Raw genomic sequence first — 19561 nt, forward strand, 5'->3', positions numbered from 1 at the left:
CCATCACTTAATTACTCTACTGTTTGATTCTTCTGGATTGTTTCTACAAAGTATAGACTAAAACTCTTTTCAAAACAATGTAGACATATGTTTTTTTTAGTATAGAAGTCTTTTATGCTGTCCAAACCTGCATTTATTTAATCAAAAATAGATCAGTATTGTGATATTGTGAATTATTATTACAATATTTAGTAACTGTTTTCTATCTAAATGTAGTTTAAAATGTAATTTATTCCTAAATTTTTAGCATCATTACTCTAGTCTTCAGTGTCACATGATCCTATTAAAATATGCTGATTTGCTGCTTATGAAACATTTCTTATTATCATCACTGTTGAAAACAGTTGTGCGTCTTAATATTTGTGTGGAAACTGTAGAACATTTATTAAGGATTCTTTAAAGGGGACATCGGGTGCTCATTTTCCACAAGTATGTATGATTGTTTAGGGTCTTCATGAAATGTCTGCAACATACTTTGGTTAAAATTCCTCAGTAGTCGTGTTAAACAACACCCTTTTTACCTTGTCAGAAACAGCTCTGTTCAGAGCAAGCTGATTCGGTGCGTGTCTCTTTAAATGATAATGAGCTACTGCTCACCCCGCCCCTCTCTTCCATTTTTGTGTATTCTGGAATAAAATGAATCCACTGCGTCCTCAGTGGCTCTGATGTCCGGAGAAAATGAAGTAGTTATATCCAACTACAAAACGCCTGCATTGCTTGCGAGACATCGTTGTCACTACAACTGGCTAAGGATGCAAATGTGCTAATGAAGGAAAGTCCGTCCGTGGTCGTGGGGAGGGCTTGAGCATTATGACATGAAAACGGCTTGATAATTGTGACCGTTTAGGTTTTTTGGGGATTATACAAATGAGAGAATAGATTTTTATCATTGTAGGGTGGTTGTCCATACACTGCTAAGACACATTTTTGTGCAAACACCATTTAAAAGTGAGTTTTGCGTCCAATGTCCGCTTTAATTAACAAATAATTCAAGAAATTCTGAATTTCAGCAACATAATAAATGCTTTTACTGCCACTTTTGGTCAGTTTAATGGTTTTTGTTGTTGAATAAGTGTGTTAGTTTCTTTTTTTTTTATTATTGTCCCTAAACTTTAGAAATATGTGTGAAGAGTTAGTTTACCTTAATTGTTTTTCAACATTTAGTCACATAGGAGAAAAGAAAGTAAGGTTTGGAAAAGAAGAGGGTTTATACAAAATGCATGTTATTTTTTTATTTTTTTTTATGTAGTACTGACTTGAATAAGACATTTTACATAAAAGATGTTTACATATAGTCCACAAGAGAAAATAATAGTTGAATTTATAAAAATAACCCTGTTCAAAAGTTTACATAAACTTGATTCTTAATACTGTGTTGTCACCTGAATGATCCACAGCTGTGTGTCTGTGGTTTTTTTTTTTTTTTTTTTTTTTTTTTTTTGTAAAAAATAGTTGTTCATGAGTCCCTTGTTTGTCTTGAACAGTTAAACTGCCTGCTGTTCTTCAGAAAAATCCTTTAGGTCACACAAATACTTTGGTTTTTCAGCATTTTTGTGTATTTGAACCCTTTCCAACAATGACTGTATGATTTTGAGATCCATTGTTTCCCACTGAGGATGACTGAGGGACTCATATGCAACTATTACAGAAGATTCAAACACTCACTGATATTTCCTTCTGAAGCATCAGTGAGTGTTTGAACCTTCTGTAATAGTGCCTAATGTGTAATTGTCCTCAGTGTGAAAAAAATTGATCTCAAAATCATAGTCATTTCTGGTAAGGGTTCAAATACACAAAAATGCTGAAAAACCAAAGAATTTGTGCAACCTAAAGGATTTTTCTGAAGAAAAGTGGACAGTTTAACTGTTCAGGAAAAACACAGCTGTGAATCATTCAGGTAACAACACAGTTTTAAGAATCAAGTGCATGTAAACTTTTGAACGGGGTCATTTTTATAAATCTAACTATTATTTTCTCTGGACTATATGTAAACATTTTTTTCTGTGAAATATCTTATTCAGGTCAGTACTGCATAAAAAAATAACATGCATTTTGTATGATCCCTCTTATTTTGGTAAAATAATTAAACAGTTTGTAGATTCTGCAACGTGTATGTAAACTTTTGACTTCAACTATGTATAGGATAAAACATTAACTTTACAGTATTTATTTTATTTTTCTTTTATTTTTGGCTACTTTAAATATAATCCAACTAGTCCTAACTAGCTGTTCAGCTTAACTTATAATAATAAATTATATAATTTAAATATTATATAATTTAAATACAATCAATTTGCAGCGATTTTATTTTTGACACTTTTTACATACACTTTGACTTTCTAATTTTGAAGTTTATTGAATGTTTAACTATAGAAAATGTTACATAAATCAAGCGTTCAGACATTTGGTAAGAGGTTTGCATACTTCCATTTTTTTTTTTTTTTCCCTCCCTGAGGTTTAAGCACCTCTGTTCACTGACCATTTGTTGAAAAGGGAAGAAATATTTTCACACCCATTTCTTGCACCCTATTTGTGTAAAGTGCCTTATCCTTTTGTCACACCCTTTAATGCCTATAACACTTTACAATATTCTTTTTTTTTTTTTTTTTTTTTAATTCCAACTCTCTGTAAGATGTCCAGGAACGGGTTATAAATTTTCACTTTCATGCATCTCTCATGGGCATTCAGCTAGGCACGTTGCCATAGTGACAAGAAGGCCAAGCCCCAGTCACTGTAGATGTGCGTCTGTTCCTGGTATAGACTGCAAATTGCTTTCTTACAACCTCACTGTGACACACACCTTCTGTAATATGATGGAGAATATGATGCTTTTCTCCATGAAGTGTGTTTTAAGTTAATTTCTGAATAACAGTTCTGCTTTATTACTTGATTGTAATATAATTGTAGTTTCTTTCAAGTAGTCATCATCATGTTCTTTCCTCCCTGAAAATGCCATTTATCATTATGAAAAGTCATTTATTATGCAGCTCATATATGTAATTAATGCTAATCTCTCATCATCTGCTATGCAAAACAGACAACAGATTGAGTTTTTGTTCTCGTCAGGCAGTTCTTCTGAAGTGCTCTTCAAGGAAAGCGTTACGTGCCGCAGTCTTTGATGACATGCTTGCGTCCTCTCTGGTGATTTGAGAATATTTTTGAAGCGTGGAAAATATTGTTGCTGACGTCTCACTGTCCTCAAGCTATGACGAAAAGGTTTTTCTCTGTGCGCTGGGTGATTTTGTAATGTGAACTCTATGAATCACAGTTTTCTTAATACTCTGGGTTGTTTGGTTGGCCAGTTTGCATTTTATTTATTTTTAGTTTTGCAGTCCCTGTTAGGAAGATTTATGCTGTTGCTGTAGTGCCTTAAATAAATTAAGCTTTAAAAGAGTCACTGCCCTTTAGAAATATCTGTCTGCTGTTGAGTGAATGTTGATGTCATCTGTTTATTATTGGCAAATAAACCCCTTCAGGTTTATAGATGATAATGCTGTCAGGATTTATTTTTAATTAACTGGCGGCACATTATTTTAAATTACATGGCTTTTTACCAAATAAATAAATCCATGGACATGGAATACTTAAAAGCATTGGATTACTTATAAGAATGTGTATATACACTTTAATTCTATATATATACTTTAGTTTCGAGACCGATTCTTACTATTAACTAGTTGCTTATTAGAATATATATTACTAGCATATTGGCTGTTTATTAATACTTACTAAGCAGATATTAGTACCTTATGCCCTATGATTTCAGTGAAAACTGTGGGTGGATTCGCGGAATAGAGTTTAAAAAAAAAAAAAAAAGACTTTACTGTTTAACGCGGAATGTCACGTTATTTGCCAAATTTTGGATGAATAAATCAGAAGTAGGTCTGTTTTTGTTCTTTTGTTAATGTTAATGAATGACGCTATGAATTAACTATGACTTTTGCAATAAACTCCTAATTTGCTGCTTATTAATAGTTAGTAAGGTAGTAACTGTAAATTTAGGTATTGGGTAGGATTAGGGATGTAGAATAAGGTCATGCAAAATATGTGCTTTATAAGAAAAAATAAAAGGAAATTCAGAAAATCAATGGAAAATACGTAATTGGGTAAAAATTAAATTAAATTTGGGAAAAAACAAAAAACAAACAAAAAAAAAACACATTAAAACAATTAAACATATCTCATAGGCCTTAAAAATAAGTTTTGTTTGTAACTTTTAATAGATTGATGTTTAATTGTGTAGTTTTGGTGATTTCAATTAATTAAACATTGCTTTTTGATTATTAATTAAACATTGATTGATTATTTAACCATTAATACAGAGTCTAGAAATTTAAATGGAGAAAATTTGAATCTAGAAAATTTAAATAAAAAAAAAGGAATGAATGAATAATAAATAAATAAATACAGAATTTGGAAAAAAATAAAATAAAATGGATTTTATAGGGCCCTACTTGTACTCCCATACCTTAAACTTAAAGGAGAAGTCCACTTCCAAAACAAAGATTCACATATAATGTACTAACCTCCTTGTCATCCAAGATCAAAAAAACTCCCAACTCATGTTCTCCCTCAACTTCAAAATCGTCCTATATCGCTGTTTTACCTTTTTTGTTAAGGATGTTTGATCTTTGCATGTTCACTTTGTAAAGACTGGCTTGGAACTTCTGCGGCGACGTAGGATGATTTTGAAATGATTTTTGAAGTTGAGGGAGAAAATACGATTGTAGTTTTTCGACTTACCCTAACTCTTGAGCCAGAATACACAGAGTTCAGGGAGAGCAAGACAAGGTGAAATTTAAAATTTAAGTTTAATGAAAATAACCGATTGTTTCGCTTGATAAGACCCTTCTTGCTTGACTCGGATTGTTTACAGCAGCATTTGGGATCGTTTGAAGCTGCATTTAAACTGCATTTTGGAAGTTCAAACTTGGGGCACCATATCAATCCATTATACAGAGAAAAATGCTAAAATGTTTTCTTCAAAAAACATAATTTCTTTACGACTGAAGAAAGAAAGAAATGAACATCTTGGATGACAGGGGGGTGAGTACGTTACCTGTAAATTGCTGTTCTGGAAGTGGACTTCTCCTTTAAGGCAGCAGAGTAACAAATTACATTAAGTTGAAACAACTTTTTTAAAGAATAAAGGGCAAACGCAGCGTGCATCACCATAGATGAGTAGCTGAGTGTCTCTTCAGCAAGCTGACATGCAAGCTCATTGTTATAACTACATATTATAACTATAAAAATAAGGTTAGAAATCATTTTCGTTATTATCCCTGCAACTCCATTGACTTAGTCGGCAAGCTCCAGTCGTGTTCTCAAAAGCAAGCACAGGTCATTGAGTTCCTGGCTGTAGGTGTCAAAAAGCACATCAAGAATCATCAAAGAGCTGATGCAGCATCGTCTAGATCTGCTGTGGGCCCTGGGGTGCAAGCAGAGTGAGAAATGTGAATTTCTCCCATATAAAGAAAACCATTTGGTTAATCCTGCAACTTATGCACAGCGGTAGCATTGCCAACTGGCTTTATCTGTCTTTGGTGCACCAAAGTGAAGTTAGCATAGTGAGTGCACCAAATCAAAGATGCACTGAGGCAGCAGTGACTTTAAGCATATCTGCCAAATAGTTCAATCACATCGTACCTCTGAACACCCCCTAAGAATCTGTCACCAAATGCTGATTTAGGCCCTGTTTTTGTGCTTCTCTTTTTTTTTTTTTATAGCTGGCATCAAGCATCTATAGTTTCGCCTGCTCTCTGTGGAATCATCACACGGACACATTCCTACAGCAGATCTACACTGGAGACCAACAGGCTGCTCTTAGCTCCCTGGAGCGTACTCTGCTCTCTTTGAAAGGTACGCACGCACGCGCACACACACACACACACACACACACACACACACACACAACCAGTGCTGAAACACTCATTGCTGCTTAGAAATTTTCCAAGCCTACGCCTGCAGATTACAGACTTAAGCAGCTATACATAAAAGCACAGACACTGGTTGAGTTAATGTTGCAAACCACTCAGTGCTCTCAGCTGGATAACTTCAGTAGCCTTGCGCAACTAAACAGAGAGTTAGGTTAAAGAACAGAAAATATTCTGCTAATTTTAATTACTTGGGTTACATTTTACAATAAGGTTCGTTAGTTAACATTAGTTAACTACATTAGTAAAGATGAACAAATAATGAACTATACTTCTACAGAATTACAACTGTGTTTTTATTAAAGGGGTCATCGGATGCCCATTTTCCACAAGCTGATATGATTCTTTAGGGTCTTACTGAAAGGTCTAAAATATACTAATAAATATATGGTAGCGTAAAACAACACCCTTTTTACCTTGCCAAAATCAGCTCTGCAAAAATCATCCCATTCTGGCCGAGGCTGCTTTAAATGCAAATGAGCTCTGCTCGCCCTGCCCCTCTCTTCTCTCTGTGGAGTGACGAGCCTGTTTACTTTAGCCGCATAAAAAAAACAAAAAAAAACCTTATACTCACTTTTGCTGTAAGTGAAGCTGGATCACGAATGATTCGCGTGAACACAGATGGATACATGTAGATTGGGAGGCGCATTCCCTTCACAAACAAACGTAATCTACTGCATCTTCAGCTGCTCAGATGTTGTATAAAAATCTGTATACAGTGGGTATGGAAAGTATTCAGACCCCCTTAAATTTTTCACTCTTTGTTATATTGCACCCATTTGCTAAAATCATTTAAGTTCATTTTTTTCCTCATTAATGTACACACAGCACCCCATATTGACAGAAATACACAGAATTGTTGACATTTTTGCAGATTTATTACAAAAGAAAAACTGAAATATCACATGGTCCTAAGTATTCAGACCCTTTGCTCAGTATTTAGCAGAAGCACACTTTTGATCTAATACAGCCATGAGTCTTTTTGGGAAAGATGCAACAAGTTTTTCACACCTGGATTTGGGGATCCTCTGCCATTCCTCCTTGCAGATCCTCTCCAGTTCTGTCAGGTTGGATAGTAAACGTTGGTGGACAGCCATTTTTAGGTCTCTCCAGAGATGCTCAATTGGGTTTAAGTCAGGGCTCTGGCTGGGCCATTCAAGAACAGTCACGGAGTTGTTGTGAAGCCACTCCTTCGTTATTTTAGCTGTGTGCTTAGGGTCATTGTCTTGTTGGAAGGTAAACCTTCGGCCCAGTCTGAGGTCCTGCGCACTCTGGAGAAGGTTTTCGTCCAGGATATCCCTGTACTTGGCCGCATTCATCTTTCCCTCGATTGCAACCAGTCATCCTGTCCCTGCAGCTGAAAAACACCCCCATAGCATGATGCTGCCACCACCATGCTTCACTGTTGGGACTGTATTGGACAGGTGATGAGCAGTGCCTGGTTTTCTCCACACATACCGCTTAGAATTAAGGCCAAAAAGTTCTATCTTGGTCTCATCAGACCAGAGAATCTTGTTTCTCACCATCTTGGAGTCCTTCAGGTGTTTTTTAGCAAACTCCATGGGGGCTTTCATGTGTCTTGCACTGAGGAGAGGCTTCCGTCGGGCCACTCTGCCATAAAGCCCCAACCGGTGGAGGGCTGCAGTGATGGTTGACTTTCTACAACTTTCTCCCATCTCCCGACTGCATCTCTGGAGCTCAGCCACAGTGATCTTTGGGTTCTTCTTTACCTCTCTCACCAAGGCTCTTCTCCCCCGATAGCTCAGTTTGGCCAGACGGCCAGCTCTAGGAAGGGTTCTGGTCGTCCCAAACGTCTTCCATTTAAGGATTATGGAGGCCACTGTGCTCTCAGGAACCTTAAGTGCAGCAGAAATTTTTTTGTAACCTTGGCCAGATCTGTGCCTTGCCACAATTCTGTCTCTGAGCTCTTCAGGCAGTTCCTTTGACCTCATGGTTCTCATTTGCTCTGACATGCACTGTGAGCTGTAAGGTCTTATATAGACAGGTGTGTGGCTTTCCTAATCAAGTCCAATCAGTATAATCAAACACAGCTGGACTCAAATGAAGGTATAGAACCATCTCAAGGATGATCAGAAGAAATGGACAGCACCTGAGTTAAATATATGAGTGTCACAGCAAAGGTTCTGAATACTTAGGACCATGTGATATTTCAGTTTTTCTTTTAATAAATCTGCAAAAATGTCAACAATTCTGTGTTTTTTTGTCAATATGGGGTGCTGTGTGTACATTAATGAGGAAAAAAATGAACTTAAATGATTTTAGCAAATGGCTGCAATAACAAAGAGTGAAAAATGTAAGGGGGTCTGAATACTTTCCGTACCCACTGTATATATTTTTTAAATTTCATATATAATAAAAAAAATATGATTGCATTTTCATATGTAATGTAATTAGTTTATTTTTCTTTGGTTTTTATTACTTGACTATTTCTTTAACTTATAATTGCTTGGAAAGTATAAAGGAGTCTTTGGTGAGAAATACTAATACATGTCTTTCCTTTTTATGTAATTAGTTTTTTTTTTAATTACAACAATTGCAGCTTTAATGACTGTTAGCTTGGAGCGTACATGGAAAATTTGAATTAAAAGTTTAATAATAAAAGATTAATAATTGAAGGCATTAAAGAAATGAAGAAATTAAAAGAAATGTTGAGCAATGATATATACTTTCTCTTTAACTGTTTATGTAAATCCTAGTAAACATAATTGAAGCTTTTTCTTCTGCCCTTATGAAAAATGCTTTTTATATACCAACACTTTTCTGACTCATTATTAGCAATAAAATTTGTTTTGTGTGACAAATATCACTTTACTTTGCAGTTCTTCGGAAGCTCACTGTCCATGGATTCATTGAGCCACATAACAACATGGAAGTCATGGTGAGTACTTGTGTATTTCAAACAGTGAATGAAGGTCAGTTATGAGTCATATATGGGCCATTCTACAGAATTAGTGCAAACTTCTGTTCCACAACCAAAAAAACACATTTAATATATATAAAATCATCATTTATTGGGTACTTTCGATTGGGAGGTGTCTGTCCCAAATCCTAACCCCTAAATTTCAACCGATGAAATTACGTTCAAATTATTTTTGTATTTTTTTTCCCAATGTTGTTTTTACAAGTATATTTTTAATTTTTAAAAATTGAAGTTCCAAAAAAAAAAAAAAAATCAATCAAATAAATAAATAATGCAATTATGAAAACTTTGTAAATTATGAAACTATGTAAAAAAAAAAAAAGTCCCACATTTTTCATGTCACTCCCAAAACAGTGTATATTTTAGTCAATTGGCTGAGACTGATTTTAACTAAACCCATAAATTTATGACCAGAAAATATTCCTGTGTCCCCCTCTCTCATAGCTACAAGGTGTGAGTAGATAGGTCTCACCATTTTGAGGTAAATGTGTTTAAAAGTCTGAAAAATCTGTGTGTAACTTTAAAGAAGTCCACTTCCAGAACAAAAATTAACAGATAATGTACTCACCCCCTTGTCATCCAAGATGTTCATGTCAAATTATGTTTTTTGAGGGAAACATTTCAGGATTTTTCTCCATATAATGGGGTGCTATGGTGCCCCAATTTTGAACTTCCAAAATGCAGTTTAAATGCGGCTTCAAACGATCCCAAATGCTGTTGTAAACGATCCCAGTTTTGGTAGTGACATCCTTGTTTTTTTGGTGTTACCCCATAAAATTGTCACTTTTGTTTCGGTAGGGACAAAAGGAAACACATAATCCTCATATTTCAGGGAAATAAACAATTTTAGCACAGTTTTCAATTGTTTTGTGTTTGAGTATGTTTTAGCAGTGTTTTAGAATGCGAGTTAAAACTCTGTAATGTGATGTGGTCGCCATCAAAGCATTACTGTCATGACCGAAACATGGGATGTTTTGTCAAAAATAAAGTATGCTGAATTATCAGTTTAGATGTTATGATTTTTGGTTCAGTGTATATTCAGACTAATGAATCCTTAACTATGAAATCAGTATGATTTTGAACTTTTTGCCTTTTACAAAGAAAAATTGGATTCCAAATACAAGAATTCTCATAAGTTACACTTGAAATATTGTTAAAAATGTAATTATGGATTTACCTCTGGAAAAAAAAAAATGTAATAAAATTCCAAATCTAGATCTAGATGTAAGCAGAATCTTAATAGGTCAATATACCCCTTTTAATTTAATTTATAACTGCGTTTCAGTAGTGACAAATTTGGGGAGAGGACAAATATTCCAAAACTTTCTGAAAATACAGTATGAGAATTAACTGCACAATTACTAGAAATGCATACCTTGGATATTATACAATTTGCATACATAATATATATATATATTATTATTATTATTATTTTTTTTTTTGGGGGGGAACTTTTTCAAAACATTTCCATCTCTGACTTTGGACCAATTCTGTAGAATGGCCCATATAATGGCAAAACAGGTACTGTTTTATAGATTTATTTCAACAAATGTCATTTTCAGTCTCTGCAATGACTTAGGTTTCTTAAATAAAACATTTCCTTTCTAATATTTACTTATTGCTTGATCAAATGTGATCAAAGTCAGGACTGGTGTTTTCTTGTGTTCACTTTTTAAAGCTAATCACACTCCTGCACCCATAAAAACTCATTTTGAAGAAAGACAGGTTAAATTGGGAAAGTTGAGTTGTTTGCAAAGAAAATCAACCTGAGGGCTATGATGTTGGAGTTCTGACATTAAAAATAAATCACTGCATATAAATGAGACGCTCATTCTCAAGTGGAAGATAAAGCTTGGGGAAAAAAAACAGGTCAGCGTGAATATTTAATGCATTACATATGTCCTGCGGTAGTTGTGCATTAAACAGAATATTTCACATTTTGTGCCTTGTGTTGACACGTGCAAAATAACAGTGATTTATTCGTTCATTTTGTTGTATTTAAATGGGTTAAGTGAGAGTTTTGTCACAATGTAATCTGAATTCGAGGAGAATTTGCCAGCACAAAGCACATACTGAAGTGCAGCCAGCCTCTGCAGGAAGCCCATATGGTGCCTTCATCTCTTAATGCATCGGAGAGAGTTGGCTTATCACAGAGAATTTTCACGTGTGTGATCCTTCCTAAACCTTAATGAGTCTTTGAAAAAGTGAAATTGGCAGGAAACGATGAGTCAAAGAAAAAGTTTTGTAGTGCTGACGGTACAGTGCAAGAATGTAGAAAAGATTTCATTTGTTAAATGTTACGCTGAGCTTTAAAATCTGTCTGTTAGTCTCAAAGGACAGTTAGGATTGCTTCATGTACACACATACTGCCTATATATAGTACACAGGGATATCTTTATAGTAGCGCTGGATGATGTGCTAAATATTCACAGTATATTTAGAATGAATTTGACATTCCCGTTTCTTTCTTTCTGCTTTAAAGAAGATCCCATTTTTATTCCAAATTTACTATTCAACCCTTGATCCGGCAGTCCATTTGTTAGACTGTCAGGACGACTGCGTCTTTTGAGCCTGTGCCTCTGACATTTTGAATTTGAGCTTATTAGTTGCGGTGAAGGAAATGATGATGGCACCATTATTGATCCATTCTGGAGGTAAGACAACTCAAAAGAGAATATTTTCAATGAGCTGCTGCCTCTGGTTATCAATCAACTGCCAAGCTACCGAAACACGGTGTTCTCCCTGTAGGGCTGTAGCGCTCTTGTCTCTCTGGAGACTCTTGGACTTTAATGTTGTCTTTCCACTCAAAGCCAGACAGTCTGCGTCGTAAAATTTCCAGCTTTTTCCCAATCGTCCTCATTCTTAGTTCATTGTTACTCCATAATTATCAAACACAAAACAACTTTAGTCTGCCTTTGATTGATGTCCAGTGCCCGAAGTGGACTTCACACAGTGTTCAGTCACCAGTGAGATTTTACATGGCAGGGAATGAATATTTTCAGAATTGCTAATGGCATAAGAAACAACAGGAAGTAGAGAAGGAAATGTACTTAGCAGTTGAAATTTGGCTAAAGCTTAGCTTAAAATGGTCTTTATATGCTGTACATTCAGCAATATAATATGTTTTTTTTTTTTTTTAAACTGCTTTTTGTTGTTTAAATTATGTAAAACCTCTTGATTACTTATATCTTAAAATATACCGTAATCGGGTGATTGAATTTAAGATGTATATCAGGGTTAACTAAAGTCAATACCATAAAAACATTTTTGAAATAAAGTAAACATTAACTGAAATAAAATATAAAAAGCTAGTTGCCAAAGCAACATTTCTGATTTTCCTTAAATTAAATTAAAGTACTAAAATAATTAAATAAATTAAAAACTACAACTGAAAATAAAAATGTAAAATAAACTAAAACTAGTGCTGTCAAATTGATTAATCGCAATTAATCGCAGTTTGTTTACATAATATATGTGTGTGTGCTATATATACATATATATACATATATATATGTGTGTATGTATGTGTATATATATATTTATATATTTATGTATGTGTGTGTATATGTATGTATATATATATATATATATATATATATATATATATGTGTGTATATATATGTGTGTGTGTATATATATATATATATATATATATATGCACACATACATGCATATATTTAAGAAATCTTTACATGTATATTGTTATTCATGTTTGTGTGATTTGTGTTATAAAATACTTAAATAGAAATATATATTACATTTATTTATTAAAAATAAATACCTGTATGTTTGTGTATTTATTAGGGCTGTCAAATGATTAATTGCGATTAATCGCATCCAAGATAAAAGTTTGTTTATTATATGTGTGTGTACTGTGTATATTTATTATGTGTATATATAGCTACATGCACATGTATATATTAAAAAAATATATATTTGTATGTATATATATATATATATTTATACTTGCATATAATTTTGATTATATATAAATTATATAAAAGTTTATATATAAATCTGCCGTATTTTTCCTTAAAATGTACATGCATATGTGCATATTTATATGTATATTTATGTGTATAAAAATTAGGGGTGTGACGAGACACTTATCCCATGAGACGAGACGAGATTTTTAAACTTTTCTTAAAAAACCCTCAATGATGAAATATATAGGGAAAATAGTCTTTTATTCAACTGAAAGGTTGAAATTCATTTTAATGAATTATATGCAGTAATAAACAACATTTAAACATATAGCTTCATGATTGTGGATAAATTGAGAATTCCAGTTGTTTTTAATAAATTGGAGATAACAATTCTCTCATGATTCTGGAGAAAAATGATTAGAAAACTAAACAAATTAACGTAATTTACTAGTGGTTCTGACAAACTGTTAATTTCTTAAGTCTTTCAAAAACATATTAATTTAAACAAACAAACAACAACAAAAAAAAAAAACATTCAATGAGGGAGTCAGTGTTTCACATCATTAAGACTTGTTTGACTATTGAAATCTCCTGAATGAATGATTCAATACTTTTTATTTAAACGGGCAGTTGTCGCCATCTCCTGGCGGAAGAGGATAAGCGTTACAATACGTTCATAAGTGTTATACTTTAGTTTTGATCGCTGCTGTAGACAATAAGTGTTTATACCCAAACTATAAACTTTTATCCCAGTACTCCTGTTATTTAAATGTCTGTAACACAGAAATAATGATTTTAATGTGGTTGAAAAGACTCTTTCTGCGTTCACATTTACCCCGACCCTCTGATTCATTAACATGGGCAGCGACAAAACCTGCTTCTCACGCTCCACTGACACTTGCGATGTGAAACAGTCCTAATAGACATCGCTAAATCTGTCATTCAGGAGTAAGATTGTGTGGGTGTTTGAATCAAGAGCTCCACATTTTAAAGATTAATCATGCAGCTCTAATATAAACACTGCAAAATGTTTTGCAAGGATATGGTCACGAGATCTCGCGAGATCCGATTGGTCTCCAGGGACACATTGGATCTCGCGAGATCTCGTGCCACAAGATCTCGTCACATCCCTAATAAAAATATACACTGTGCACTCACATATAGTATGTAAACATAAACTTTTATTTTAGATGCGATTAATCACGATTAATCGTTTGACTGGCCTAGTATTTATATATACATATAAATATACACAGTAGACACACATACGTTATGTAAATACAGACTTTTATTTTGGATGCGATTAATCGCGATTAATCGATTTCACAGCACTACTAGAAATTAAAACCTAAAATGTAATATATAAACAAAATGAATAAAATATAAACAAAACCACAGTAATTACTAAAAAAAGAATAAAATCTAATTCTAAATATTAACAAAAACTACTAAACACTAGTCGTAATGGTCTTTTTTTTTTTTCAAAATTGAGATTTATACATCATATGAAAGCTGATAAATAAGCTTTTCATTGATGTATAGTTTATGATAGGACAATATTTGGCCGAGATACAACTATTTAAAAATCAGGAATCAGAGGGTGCAACAATTTCAAAATATTGAGAAAATCACCTTTAAAGTTCTTCAATTAATGTTCTTAACAATGTATATTACTATTTAAAAATTAAATTTTCATACATTTACCGTGGGAATTTTATAAAATATCGTAATGGAACATGATCTTTACTTAATTTCCTAATGATTTTTGCCATAAAAGAAAAATCAATAATTTTGACTTATACAATGTATTTTTGGCTATTGCTACAAATAAACCCCAGCGACTTAAGACTACTTTTGTGGTCCAGGGTCACATATATAATTGCTTTTCATGTTAATATTTTTATATAATTAGTTTTTAGATTATATAAAACCTAATTCTAAGATAATAAATATAGTCTGGGCATACTTTGGGCATATAAAAACTGTTTATACTAATACTGTTAATGTTTTGTTTATAAAAATAAAAGATATAAAAACATATTGATGTATTTTATGTATTTATGTGAAATATGAGTATTTTATATGGTTATTTTATTTCTATATTTAATATATTTACAAAATATTTATGTATCATCATACTTAAATATTGTGTGTTTGATGTTGCAGAGCATTAAAAATTAGCAAATTTTGTCGGATAGTTCTTGCTTTGTGTGTGTGTGTGTGTGTGTGTGTGTGTGTGTGTGTTTACTTGTTTTTGCTACATTGTGGGGACCCAATGTCCCCACAAGGATAGTAAAACCTGAAATTTTTGACATTGTGGGGACTGGCTTGAGGTCCCCATGGGTACAAAAGCTTATAAATCATACAGAATGAGTTTTTTTGAGAAAGTAAAATGCAGAAAGTTTTCTGTAAGGGTTAGGTTTAGGGGTAGGGTTAGGGTAAGGGGATAGAAAATACAGTGTGGAGAGTATAAAAACCATTGCACCTATGGAGAGTCCCCACAAGGATAATAAACCAGACGTGTGTGTGTGTGTGTGTGTACTTGTTTTTGCTACATTGTGGGGACGAAATGTCCCCACAAGGATAGTAAAACCTGAAATTTTTGACATTGTGGGGACTGGCTTCAGGTCCCCATGGGTACAAAAGCTTATAAATCATACAGAATGAGATTTTTTTGAGAAAGTAAAAATGCAGAAAGTTTTCTGTAAGGGTTAGGTTTAGGGGTAGGGTTAGGGTAAGGGGATAGAAAATACAGTGTGGACAGTATACAAACCATTGCGCCTATGGAGAGTCCCCACAAAGATAATAAACCAGACATGTGTGAGTGTGTATAGTTCATCATAAGTCATAAAGAAATTGAATGTACCTTAATATACACACAGTAGCATTTTCACTTAATTTATACTGCTACAACGACAGTCAGTTATCCTGTTATTTATGGATTGCAAAGTTTTAGTGTTAAAAGCAAATTTACTGCCATAATTTACTGTTGGTGTTGCAGAAATTTCCATCTGCCAGCTCAGTGTTACTTGTGCCCTGTGTTGATCAAACCGGTTCCATATATTTAACGACCGTACTAGGATTGTATCCTGGCTCGGCAGGCACTCTCTAAATCTCTACTCCGACACACCACGTAAACAGCCTGTCCTTCCTCAACCTCAGTTAAGATTGCCTGGGGCTTCCTGCCAGATCTGCCTTCAACATGACCCAAGAAAACCTAGATGTTGTCAGCACCAACAGCACCGTGGTCGCTAACCACACCTGATACCGATGTTTCATTTACTATCTCTGTCTGCTTCCCTAGGGCTTCCTCAATGCAGTCTTTGAGCGGCTAAAGCAGTTTCTAGAATGCTGTAAGTATTACATGCTTTTCACTTTCTAATTCCAATAGTGTAACTGTGTTTTAGGATTGTTTTGGAGTTGTTTTTTTTCCATCGACTAACTTTTTGAACTTATAAAGTTTTCATGGCTTTGTAAATCATCTGATGTAAACATAAGTAACTTGTTTGGGGTCTGTACCTATTTTTGTTTGTGTGTGTGTGTGTGTGTGTTTTTGAAAGAACTCTCTTATGCTCACCAAGGCTGAATTTGTTTGATAAAAAACCACAATAAAAACACTAATGTTGTGAAATATTATTACAATTTACATTAACTGCTTTATATTTCAATTTCTTTAAAAATGTAATTTATTTTTGTGATGCAAATCTGAATTTTCAGCATCTTGATTCTTCAGAAATCATTCTAATATGCTGATTAAAATGAATAGTTTTTAATCTTTAGCCTGTCTTGAAATAACAGTCATATTTTTAGGTTACTGAGTTTAGTTATATGGTATTGAGTGAAGAAAAAACATACTCCTGTTAATTTTAGAATGTCAGTTTAGTTTCAGTATTTTAATCACTAGTAAATACATTTATATGAAAAGCTGTTGAAATATTACCAGTTTCTTATACTTAAATATGATCTTTTCTCTAGCTTAATCGAAAATAATATTCTAAGTAAAAAGGGTTTGTACGAAAAGAACTTTCAGATATTTCTGATTGAGATCATGAGGTTAATTCTGACTGGCTGGAATTCTTTATTGCTTGAATATAGAGTGCATAGTCAAAGGCCGAACTAATTTATTTTTGAAAGATCACAACTTCAAAGGCTCGAACTGGATTTCTGCTCAGGCGAAAGACAATAACGCCATATCTGCATGGTTTCACCTGGAGACACTGTGCCCTGCTTTTCCCAGCCTCGTCATTGCATGAGTTATATATCATCAGATGAGACAGAAGCAAGCTGTTATCTACTGGTGATATCACAGGCAATATGTTCTCCTGGCTGGGCCGCAGGTCAGCTTCCATTCGGCCTGTTGGTATTTCACAGTGGATGAGAGACTTAGCTTATGAGCAAACAGAATGTGAAATATCAACTCTGGGCCAGATAAGGTCCCCCAAATAATCCAGGCTTTTTCGGTTCTATTCATTTCTTCATTTCTCTCCGCAACGAGAAATTGATGCCCAATCCTCTTGAAAGGTTACCCTGCTCTATCACACTGTATCATGCTGTCCTGAGTGCTGACTTGTAAGGAGACAGATTAGTCTTTGCCGTTTGGCTGCTGAGAGGAAATGCTTTTCTTTTTTGGTTTTGTAACATTTGGCTTTCATTAGATTGATTTAGTCATTGCGCTCAATAGCAAGAAATGCATAAAAGAAACAGTTCATCTAAAAATGAAAATGTACTCATTTACTCACCCTCATGATGTTCCAAACCTTACTTCTGTAGTACACATAAAATGATTTTTGGCCCCTCTTTTTCATATAATGAAAGTTAATGAGGACCGGGGCTGTCAAGCTTCATAATGACCAAAACCCACCAAAAATGTGTTATAAAAAGTGGTTCAGATGTCTTGTGTGCTAAGGCTTTTAAAGCAAACTAGAGACTTTGTGTGAAGAACAGCCTGCAAGTCTGTATTCCCAGAAAAGCCTCCAGTGATCGAATCATTAAGTCAGTGAATTGTACTCTGGAAACCGGATCAGGCAAACTTGTGGGCATATCATTCAGACGGGTTTTGAACATTCATGAAAATGTTAAGAAGAGCTAGATTGAATTTTCAGGGAGTTACAGCTTGAATTTTAGAAGACTGGGAATACCACACACACTAGTCATATGGTCATACTTTATGGTGCTTTTTGTCAATTTGGAGCTTGGTAAGGTGGCTGAGAGAGCTCACTGTGCTGCAAGAAAACATACAAATAGAAAAACCACCAGCAAAGTTTATTAGTTTAACAAGACGTGCTGCAAATACTCAAAATACAGAAATGTGCTGCAAATACTCGTAACACAGCCAAATACAGAAACGGACCACAAATACTTGCAACACATCCAAATTACAAAAAACGTGCTGCAGATACTCGCAATGCAAGCAAATACAGAAACACGCTGCAAATACTTGTAACATGACCAAATACAGAAATGTGCTGCAAATACACACAACTAAATACAGAAACATGATGCAAATACTCGCAACACAAGCAAATACAGAAACACACAGTGTATGCTCGAAACGCAAGCAAATACAGAAATGTGCTGCAAATACTCACAACACAAGCAAATACAGAAACGCACAGCGTATACTCGAAACACAAACAAATACAGAAACGCACTGCAAATACTCAACCTGATCAAATACAGAAACACGCTGCAATGCAAATACTCGCAACACGACCAAATACAGAAATGCACTGCAAATACTCACAACACAACTAAATACAGAAACATGATGCAAATACTCGCAACACAAGCAAAATACAGAAAAGTGCTGCAAATACAACACGATCAAATACAGAATTGTGATGCAAATACTCACAACACAACTAAATACAGAAACATGATGCAAATACTCACAACACAAGCAAATACAGAAACACGATGCAAATACTCGCAACACAAGCAAAATTCAGAAATGTGCTGCAAATACAACACGACCAAATACAGAAATGCGATGCAAATACTCACAACACAAGCAAATACAGAAACACGATGCAAATACTCGCAACACAAGCAAAATTCAGAAATGTGCTGCAAATACAACACGACCAAATACAGAAATGCGATGCAAATACTCACAACACAAGCAAATACAGAAACGTGATGCAAATACTCGCAACAAAAGCAAAATACGGAAATGTGCTGCAAATACAACACAACCAAATAAAGAACTGCAGTGCAAATACTTACAACACAATTACTTATTTGTTATTTTACAAATAGTATTAATTACTCTTTGTATAATCACAGTTTGTTCAAATACTGTAGTTAAACTATGGTTAGTGTAGCAAAACCATGGTTCATTTTCGTAAGGGAAGTTGTAAATGAAAGTTAGCCAGCTTACATAACTTTCACAATTACAGTAATTGTGTATTTCATCAGCTTATTTAGGCTAATAATATCCAAAAAAGCTAAGGAATTAGTTTAAAATAAACAGACATTGATAAGTTCATCCTAGCAGACATTGATAAGTAAGTCCTTGAGAACAGAATGACAGAATTTTCATTTTTGGGTGAAACTGTTCCTTAAACGAAGAAACATAAGTACATTTTTCAGCCTTTCCATCTACTATTTGCAGGCCGGCAAGTTGGACCAGGCAGTCTTTGCAGGGAGAAGCTTGAGAAGACCATCATTTTATTCACCAAAGTTGTAAGTCTAAAAGTTCAGTCAGAGGGCAGAGGAAATAACCTGGGCACTTATACCTGAGATGTTATGGGCCGAGCCGT

At 34.2% G+C, this 19561-nt stretch overlaps 1 protein-coding gene across 2 annotated transcripts in view; it reads left to right on the forward strand.

Moving 5' to 3' along the window:
* The window catches only part of ipo11 (importin 11), a 207586-nt gene that overhangs the window by 39578 nt on the left and 148447 nt on the right, over window positions 1-19561 (forward strand). For both annotated transcript variants that reach the window (XM_051117440.1, XM_051117439.1), the window contains 4 exons: window positions 5727-5859; window positions 8774-8832; window positions 16105-16153; window positions 19414-19484. In XM_051117440.1, coding sequence (XP_050973397.1) covers window positions 5727-5859; window positions 8774-8832; window positions 16105-16153; window positions 19414-19484 — 312 coding nt within the window. The remainder of the gene's footprint in view (window positions 1-5726; window positions 5860-8773; window positions 8833-16104; window positions 16154-19413; window positions 19485-19561) is intronic.

This window comes from Labeo rohita, chromosome 8, assembly GCF_022985175.1.
Source record: "Labeo rohita strain BAU-BD-2019 chromosome 8, IGBB_LRoh.1.0, whole genome shotgun sequence".
NCBI lineage: Eukaryota > Metazoa > Chordata > Actinopteri > Cypriniformes > Cyprinidae > Labeo > Labeo rohita.